This window comes from Pseudomyrmex gracilis, unplaced genomic scaffold (assembly GCF_002006095.1).
Source record: "Pseudomyrmex gracilis isolate BER0280 unplaced genomic scaffold, ASM200609v1 scaffold_351, whole genome shotgun sequence".
Classification (NCBI taxonomy): Eukaryota; Metazoa; Arthropoda; class Insecta; order Hymenoptera; family Formicidae; genus Pseudomyrmex; species Pseudomyrmex gracilis.
In genome coordinates, this window is record NW_018020935.1 from 35815 (window position 1) to 46009 (window position 10195).

At 36.5% G+C, this 10195-nt stretch overlaps 1 protein-coding gene across 1 annotated transcript in view; it reads right to left on the bottom strand.

The window, feature by feature from the left end:
- The window catches only part of LOC109860229, a 42327-nt gene extending 32435 nt beyond the window's left edge, over positions 1–9892 (bottom strand). Inside the window, exons 1-6 of the mRNA XM_020439167.1 lie at positions 7234–9892; positions 4624–4811; positions 4201–4349; positions 3498–3683; positions 2296–2531; positions 1789–1895 (exon numbers count right to left, since the gene is read on the bottom strand). Coding sequence (XP_020294756.1) covers positions 1789–1895; positions 2296–2531; positions 3498–3683; positions 4201–4349; positions 4624–4811; positions 7234–8495 — 2128 coding nt within the window. The 5' untranslated portion in view covers positions 8496–9892. The remainder of the gene's footprint in view (positions 1–1788; positions 1896–2295; positions 2532–3497; positions 3684–4200; positions 4350–4623; positions 4812–7233) is intronic.
- Positions 9893–10195: the final 303 nt, after the last annotated feature.

Consider the following 10195-nt stretch of genomic DNA (forward strand, 5'->3'; position numbering starts at 1 on the left):
ATATGAATTTTAGAATTGTTATTACAATTCGAATTTCACGTGTAAAAATTTACACGTGAACACGTATATATGTATACAGGGTGTCCCAGAATTGCCGTACAATCTCTTGTAGGCAGGTAGAAAGAATAAAACTGAGTCGAAAAGTCCTGAATCATTTTTTTCTATTATTTATAATAAAGGAGTAAATTATTGAGTAAATCAGGCCAATCAGCGCCGACCTTTAGCCAGGCGCACGTCAGTGAGCCGCGCGCCTAGTGTGTGTGAGCACTCACTGACGTGCGCCTGGCTAAAGGTCTGCGCTGATTGGCTTGATTTACTCAATAATTACTCCTTTATTATAAATAATAGAAAAAAATGGTTCAGGACTTTTCGACTCAGTTTTACTCCTCCTACCTGTCTACGAGAGATTGTACGGCAATTCTGGGACACCCTGTATATATACACGTATAATTTCTGCACAACACCTAGCGAACGGCTCTCATGACCAAATATATATTTATTAGTTTGGAAACAAGTAACAATATTTAATTACAAGATATATAATACATATAAAAAATATTCTCTCTCTGTACTGAATAATAGAATTTGATTTTTTTTCATCGCTAAAAAAGCAAGGAGAAAGACGAGATGATGTTTGCGCGTTAAAATTTTATTGAAGAAGCTGAAAAATGCAGAGTCCAATTCCGCAAAATTACGAAACGAGAACGACGAATATTTTATTGCGGTCAAAGCCCCGCCGTAAGATTACTTCGCAAGTTCCCGAGGCCCGGGGGTAGACAAGACTCCGCACGAAGCACATTATCTTGTTCCCGGGAAATAGAAAGTGGGGATGAAAATATATATCTCATCCTCCCTTCGTTCGCGTAAAACGCCGTCGGGACGGGATTAGTAGTACGGAGCTGATTCGGTCCCCGAGAAAGCCCCGACGTTGTGGCGGTCGGGGTGAGCTTCCTGACGTTGCGGATTGTTCGAATCACGTGAATCGCTCTTCCGAAACGGTCCTAGATCGTTCGCTTTACGATCGTACATCTTCTTCCCGTGTCGAGCGTTTACCGATTATCTTTCTCTCTCTCTCTCTTGGATACTCGTAAAAACAAATCGCCAAGATAAAAATTTCCTCAAGAAGATACTTCTCTTATCTGATGCAATGTGTAATTGTTACTTTTTTTTCAGCGCGTGTAATGTAATCGTTCCGCGCATATCTTAGGGTGACGTTCGATATCTTAATGTAAAATACCTGTCAAACGATACACGTATCTCTTGACACGGCTTTCTTGTGACCTCGCGCAGTTCGTTTCGCGCTGAACTTCACGTTTTTTTTTTTTTTATTCATTATCGACAATTTTGCGCATAATCAGATGAGACGCGAGAAAGAAACGCTCGCGACACTCGTGCAGTGAACACTTCGGTAGAACGTAATAATTGCACAACCGGTAACCGACGATAACGTTAACCGCTTATGGATTTAGTCCCTGGTGGTAGCCGTAAAAAAAAAAAAAAGTCTTCGTCGGGTAACAGCGCAATAAGAGATAAGATCGTCCTTGAGATTTTTTTTCGGTCGTGTCATTCACCCTGATCGATCCGCGACACGCTTTCTCTTCCCTTCTTCTCAATTTCTTTTGATATACGCGTTTGTTTATACTGTTCCGCGCCTCGATTTAGTCATCGCGAAATTACATTTTTGTCTTCCGTATATTATTCTCGTGTATAATTGAATTAAATATATAAATTTAAGAAAAACTCGACAATCATTAAAAAAGACGAGAAGTTTTAGGAAAGGATACTTACGACATTTGAAGCACTTGTCTAGTGCCAGATTGTCGAGCGCGTGATGGAACTCGAAGACCGATTGACCCACCAGTTCTTCACTGTCCCAGCCCAGATATTCGGCCAGTCTGAAACGCAAAACCAACCGATATAAGTAACAAAACAGTTTTAATAATAAAAGTTATCACACACACTCTTGTTTTCAAAATATTATATATATATATATATATATATATATATATATATTTATTGTGTTACGTGTCGGGAAAAAATTACATTTATGTGTTGTGCGATAAAAATGGCCCAATTTAATCGAACGATAAGATTGATAAAATATTAAATCAATCTTGCGCGTTTAGTATTATGCAAGCTAAACGAATAATCAAAAAGATCGAAGCGAGAAGTCAAGTTTTTATCTGTCTTCGAAATAATTTTTTGCGCGAAAAATAAAAGGTGTGTCAAATTGCGCGATAGTTGCCGACGACGGTCGTGGAAAAGACAATAAAAAATAATGTGCCACGAACTTACTTCTCGTCGGCGTAGGTGAATTTCATACTGAGACTGTGCTTCGATAAGAAGGTATGGCGTCCCAGAGGTATTTCGATGTTACTCGGATGGGGTATGGGACTACCCACGAGCACTAAAGAAGCACCTGTGTCGTGTTCAGCGGAATCATCATCTTTCTCACGTTCTTCGTCATCAACCTCTATAGAATTTGAGTTCGAGTCGCGAATGTTTGTCAATCTGCCGGTACAGTGAATCACCTACAAACATAGCAAAATAGAATATTAGAAAGATATTTAACTAAATAAAATAAAAAATCTCTTGTTTAGCTCGGGGAAGTTTGAACCTGTGTGCAGGATGTTGTGCAAATAATTTTAAATCAATGTGATTAATCCAAAAATTTCGGTTTATTCTATTCAAACCATCTTCAGTGGAATACTGAAATTTACATTTGTTTACATTGGAAATATATTTTTATACAATTAAAATAGTTTTATAAAGAATTACAAAGAGTTAATGTACCTTTATTTGAACAATCCCTCCTGATTTTCATTGACGAAGTATAAATTAAAATTAAAATTGTCGTTGTCAAAGGTTTAAAATTAGAAAGTCATTGTATGTGTGTATGTCAAGCTTCGTCACTGTTGTGTCAGGACTGGAGGTTTACAAAGTAAATACAATGAAAATTTGGATAGTGACATCTATATTTGTAAAACTATTTTAATTGTATAAAAATATATTTCCAATGTAAACAAATGTAAATTTCAGTATTCCACTGAAGATGGTTTGAATAGAATAAACCGAAACGTTTGGATTAATCACATTGATTTAAAATTATTTGCACAACATCCTGCACACAGGTTCAAACTTGCCCGAGCTAAACAAGAGATTTTTTAATTTCGTTAAGAACCCGTAATAAAACAACATCATCACAGATTAAAATAAAATAAAATTAAAAAAATATATATTTAATATTTATTTAATATGGTAGTTAAAATGGATATTAAACGATCACTTTTTATTCACAAGTATGTGTAATTTATCAGATAGTTTTATAAATTTAATTCTAAAATTCTTTCTCGCTTAGAAAACTGTTGTACAAAAATATGAGATAATATATTACAAAAACACTTTGCAGTTACAAACATTTTGTTTCGCGCGCATTGTAATTTAGATCTTATTCGTAAAAACTATATACATTGTTTTTTCAATTTTTTGGTTCAAACCTTGTAAGAGGCGCTCTTCAAATTGACCTTCCTGCCTTTGCTGGTGAGGGTACACTTGAGCCGCAGGAAAAAGTTGCAGGCACGTTTCTTACTATTATCTGTAGGCTTCACGGAGAGGCACTCGCGCAATTCGTCATGATCGCAAGGGTGGCTATATTCATACACACTTTGTCCCATCATGTCCATCTACGCAAAACCCGCGAGAAAAAAGAAAAAAATATTTAAAATTTGTCAGATTTAAATTGTTCCGCAAATAAATTTAAAAGATTCTATGAAAAAAAAAAAATGAAATGTGTGTTGATAAATTTTTAAAATTTTTCATTCCTGTCCAAGTATCTCTTTATATAAATTAAATTCTGTGTTTTAGAAATATCTGTTATTCGATATGTATGTCAAAACAATGAAGCTTGCGGCACACAATATTTTTCTTATTTATATACATGCGGGCACCATGATGATTTTGCAACTTTGTGATTTTGAAATGACGATTAAAAAGTCGATTCCGATTGCGATTTAGCAGAAAAAAATTATTGTGCGCCGCGGGCGTTGCTTTATAAAACAAACACACGTACTAAAAAACATATTAAATCTCATACGTATTTATAGTTATTTTTACAAAACAATTTGATAAGAAGATACTTTCGTGTAATCGTTCATGTGTTTACTTTACTTTTNCTAATTATAGTAGTGTTTACATTCGTACTTGTGACACTCCGAGATAATCGCTGACATTCTCCGAGAGGTAAACCATATTGCCGTCACTGGAGAGTACTAACATAAAGCCATTGAGAGCTTTCGGAAATAATTCATCCAGTTTTGCCGAGGACTCGGATTTCGCCAGCGAGGCTGGAACTTTGCATTAACGAAAAAAATCGAAAATTTAGCCAGTGTATCACATCACTCGAAGATCTTAGATCTCATAAGAGAGAATAAAGATTTTATATATTTTAAAATTATACACTTTCAAAACTGTTCGATTTGTCCAATTTAAAATAAAAAAAAAAAAAAAACAACATCACGGAATCAATGATATACAAATAAATAAAAATAATGATACATCATAATGTGAATAAAACGGAAGTTATGTATTTGTATTATAAATTCAAAGTATGTTGTAGAGTCTCACTGGAGTCTACGACGGCTCGAACTTTGAGGTAGGCAATCGCCAGTCTCATTACGCTGGCCTTATCTAAGTGCGCTGCTTGTTCCGGCGCAACCGGAAGCGCGGCTGCAAGCTCGGCAAAAATATCGGTCTCTCTGCTGCGTCTGCAACGCGCCGCATCGCGAGATCTCTCCTTCCTCTTTTCATTGCTCCTGCAACAAGAAAAAGTTTTGTTTAAAAAGCGCATTTATATCGGTCGCGAAATAAATCACGGTCCTATATATCGCACACAATTTACCTATCAAATTGGAAAATACTTATTGAGAAAATCACACACTTTTTACTCTTTTTTTTTTATCAAAATGCAATGTAAAATGAACGTTGCGAGAAACAATTAGGTTATTAAACAGTACAGTTATTGGCCTCCCAACAGTAATTGGCCATGTAGTAAAGAAGTAATAAATATAAATAAATACTATCATTATATTCTAAATTATAAACATTTTAATATTAATTAAGTTTTTTTGCTCCGAATAAAAGTAATATTATAGTATTTAAGAAGCTCAAAAACTTATTGTTATACGACAAACATTAAACCAACTGGCCAATCACTGTTTTTAAGATTATGAAAACCATATGACAGTCATTGGCCTCTTATTTTGAGTTATAGATACAAATGTAAGTAGGTTTGTTAGTTTTTAATGTGTTATAAAGAAAATATTTATTACTATATTTTCATAAGTCAAAACAAAAAATTTATTATGATAACTGTTATGTAAACAGATACTAACAGAACTCATATAGCCAATAACTGTCTATTTTGACTATAGGAAATATTTTATCAAATTTTGAATAATGTTTCAAATTTTCTAATAAATTTATTAGTTTATTTGCAATTGTTATAGTTTGTTTGAGCTAGTAGTACTGAAGATTTACTTCAAGTTATTAAATTTAATTTTATAATTTACTCTATATAGTGCAGTTTTCCTTAAGTGGCCAATCACTGTATCTCTTACCCCTAATCGTGCAAAAAAAAAAAACGTCAAGAAGTGAAAATCACTTGCAAGTTTCACATTGGATTTGATACGAAAAGTCGTTTTGAAATACAGTACGTACATCTCCTATATCTATATACAAAGTATATACACATACTTCTTATCGAGCTCAATATATACTTTTTAAGCAAAAAAAAAAAAAAGTAAAATGAATCACACACACGAGAGCTCTCGTCCTAATCCTATCTTCTATTAAGCTTTCTTTTGCGTAAACAAACATCCTGAAGTACCTCGTGACACAAGTTGGTAATATCACGTCGGATATTTTATACTATCGCGCACGATAAAACTCGTTCCCTGAATCTAGAAGGTTGCCGTTTGTCCACTTAATACGAGTTACGATTAAATATATACGAGAGAAACACAGTTATCGCATGCTGTAATATATACATAGTCGCTTCTCAAAACGATCGTTAATATTATTCATTCAAGGAAAATTACATGCAAATATATGACGTGTACGCGCGTGTGTGTATGGCGTGTGTGAGAAAAACAAAATTTAAATAGAAATACAAAGATAAAGAGCTAATTTCTCGAACTTTAAAAAACTTAAATTAGTTGCTTAGAAAGAGTTGTGTATTTTTTTTTGTTTTTACGCGAGAATGTAAAATATTTTTTTTTTCTTAAAAAATATAAAATTCTAACGAACCGCGTATAAATGTGTTAAAAAAAAAAAAAAAAAAATAATTCTTTTCTCTCTTGCGTCAGATTTTATTTCGCTTGAAAATGAAACAAGAGAAAGTAGATTGCTCGTCGCGAAAAAATACTGAAGTGTCTGTATCAGCAAGCGTGCTTGATACAGCTATTGTTTCCACTGCAACCGTTGACGACACAGAACGGTGCATCTTTTTGATTTTCGAGAGACGGGAAAATGTCGACGAGTTATCGCGAAGCGAGACGTTATCATCGAGACGAACCGACCTTCGAACGATACGTCTTTCGAAATCGATCCTACGATCTCTCACGTTTTTCTCTTTCACCTTCCTCCTACCGCTATCGGTTTAAACCAGTCAAAGTCAACCTGATTGGTTTACTTTAACAAAACCGTTCAATATAATTTAACGAGTCAGAGAATTCCCCACAGAGAAACAAGATATTTATCACGGTTGTTGTATATAAAATCTCTAGAATTTCAATTAAAAAATAGCATTGGTTTAACAAAATTTAATCTTATTTTTTTTTATTTTACGTTGAAGATATACGTTAAAAAATAAATGTTAAAAAAAGTCAAAACTATAACTGAAACTAAACTCAGACAATTTTGAAGCATTTTAAAAACTTTTTTAGAAGATGGAGTAAATTTATTATCTACATAAAAAGAGTTGTTTTTTATTTTACGTTGAAGATATACGTTAAAAATTAAATGTTAAAAAAAGTCAAAACTATAACTGAAACTAAACTCAGACAATTTTGAAGCATTTTAAAAACTTTTTTAGAAGATGGAGTAAATTTATTATCTGCATAAAAAGTTGTTTCTACATAATAAGTTATGAAACATCGAAATCCTTAGTTTTTTTTTATGCTCAATAAAGATTTTATTATTATTATCGTCGTGACGATCGAGCGATCGCCGACTTACAGGTAATCTTCGAGAAATTGTTCGTCTTCCGGATAGCCGTAATGCCAGCTATCGTCGTAGCCAGTGTGCAGATTCTTGTACACACACGGTGGTAGAACAGGTGTGCCGTAAATATTGTTGTGGTAAAGGGGACAGCGATCGCTCGCCGGGCACTGCAGCCACCGTTCTTCGCTGCAAAATTCGAACAATTCCGGACAGTTGTTGCAGAACCAATTGCCGCTCGGTCTCGGATCATTCCGTCCGAGAGTATCTCCAACCACATCGCGACGGAGAACGTCGCAGCGACGTTCGAACTCGCAGGATCGCGAATAATTGAATTTCAGATCGCACGTTCGCGGCGGCGAATCGTACAGTCGCGGATCGTCGTGACAGCCTGGATCGCGGCGGGATCGCGGATCGTTGAGATCCAAAACGTTGTTGTATTCTATTTGACAAGCACGGGAGTCGGAATATTCCATGTTTCGCAAGTCGCTCGATGTTAGATCGCAAGGACGCAAATTATAAGCATCGTTCAGATTGCCTTCCGGCGCCACAATACGATCTTGACACGATTGCTCCTTCGGTCCACCGTATCTCGGTTTCTTAAAATGATTCGCGCGACCGCTCGTCGTCGAGGACGGCTTACTGCAGTTATCCGTCGACGAGTCGAAGTACATCGCGAGATCCTCGACGTCGATCGGGCCCAACTGACAATTCTTCGGTATCATCGGGCAGATTTCCTGCGAAACGACGACCGTCGGTTGGCCGTCGTCGCGACAGAACGACATCGCTTCCGAATTGTTGCAGTTGGCGCTCGTTTGGGCAACATTGCACAACGCTGACGTAACGTTGCACGCTACGTTGCAACTGCCCGCACCGATTGCATACGACGAGGCTCTCGCCGTCAAGCGAGATGTCGTTTCGATGTCGAAAACTCGCGATCTGCCGTTATCGTCGGTGTGCGATGACGTAACGATGGGAAAGGACGAGGCGCTATTGACTCCGGGCAAGACGTTCGCCATCTTGTCGGATAAGGTCGCCGAATCGCAGTGCACCGGCTTCGTCTGCAATTCGCGCAACGAAAAATCAAGTTCTTTTCGACTCGTCGTCACATTACGCTCGTCAAAACTCGCGTAATCCAACGCCTTGTCGATCCAACCGTAATACGAATCCGCGCAACGACCCTGTTGCTGCTGACAACCGCTGTTGAAGAAGAGAACTTCTTCTCCCTTCGTTTCCTCCACTTCCCCGCCATGTCCCGCTGCGTGCAAACGCACATTCATCTCTTCTCTGGTCAGGGGAATAATTTTTTTCCCTTTTTTTTTCTTACCACGCGTCTTCTTGCTTCTCTCTCTTCGCCGCTTTGTAATATTCTTGACCAATTTCTTTTGCGCACTCGCGATTATTTATGAAATTTTAATTGTAACTTTCCACTTACCCAATTTTTTGTATTTCTTTGTTGTTTTTTGTCTGCTATTAATTTTAATTGGATCTATATTTTAATTGTTTGCGCTGTGCCATAAAAATCTTTACGTTTTAATTATATTACTTATACTGAGATGATAATTGTATTATTGATACTATGTTCTTAGATTTTTTATTTTAAAGTCTTTTTTTCACTTTATTTATCGTCTTCCTTTTTTTTACTCAAAGTCGGCCCCATTCGCGTGAATCGACTTGCGTCAATTGTGAGAGAACTTTGCGCTCTCTCAATTTCTCATCTCAATTCACGTGCACTTTATTTTTCCGATAAGAAGTGTCGTTACTAAAAAAAAAGACAAAAACAAAAAAAACGCTATTAACTCGTATATCACAAAGTTTTTGCGACACTTAGTTTTTCGTCCAAAAAAGCACTTTTATTTTGAATTTCTTTCTTATCTCACGCGCATTCATCTTTCTCACTTTTCATTATTAAGATCTTATCTGAGTCACATCTAGTCCACGTGATCGATTGAATTGTTCGCAATAAAAGAAAATCGGAATAAAAAGAAACAAAACTGTGAAAAAGAATTGAGACAAAGAAATATAAGAGACGATATTTAATCTTATTCTTATAAATCAAACGTTTTGAAAATGTCTCTCTCTCTCTCTCTTTTTGTCTGCGCTTTCTTTTTACATCGTTTGTTATATTTCATTCTTTATTTTTCTCGTCTGTTTCCAGAGGACACGCACTTTTCTTCTCGCTCTCTCGGTTCACACGTACGTAGAAACACAACAACGTTCACAGAAAAACCAAAAATTATCCCGATGTATACTTTCGCGTCTTTGTAATTTTGTCGTCCTTTCGATGTTTTTTCTCGATTCAATAATTGCGATTGTTTTCGTTCATTTTTTTGACGACAATCGTTTTGCTTCTTCGCATGTTTCGCTCCAACCGAACGTAAATGTTCTCAATATTCTTCCGAGGTAACGACCACACCGTGCAATTTTTTTTCTATTATTTCTTGCATCGGCGATATTGCTCGCTCAATTCTCTTTTATTTCTCGATCGATTGCTTCTCAATTTTGTTTTAGCTAAACAAAAAAAACTGGTATCATAAAACGGGCTAATCGAGGATGTCAACAATCTCGTTTTCTTTTTCCGTTTCCTCGAGATTTCAGCCACAATCGTGTCCGTCCGTCCACGAAAAGCGTAGCATATTCCTTTCGTGATAATCGACCACTTTTCGAACCACTTTCACGGTTCGCGCAACACTAAAGCCCGGTAGCAAAGCTAAGGTAAAGCTTTGCTCCTCCCTGCAGCGCGGCTGGACGCTCCGTGCGATCGTTATCACGCCGATAACGATACTCTATCATATTCGTGCGCGATTTTTCGCCATTTCGGATAATTTCGTCGCGACAATTTTCTCCAATCGCAACATTTTTTGTTTGAGAGATCTCAGAGATCTGATAGTCTAGCGCGATGTTCATTTTGGAAAAAAACAATAACACACAGTGTGACTCGGCTATTGCATTTGAAATGTTTGATGTACTTTTGAAGAAC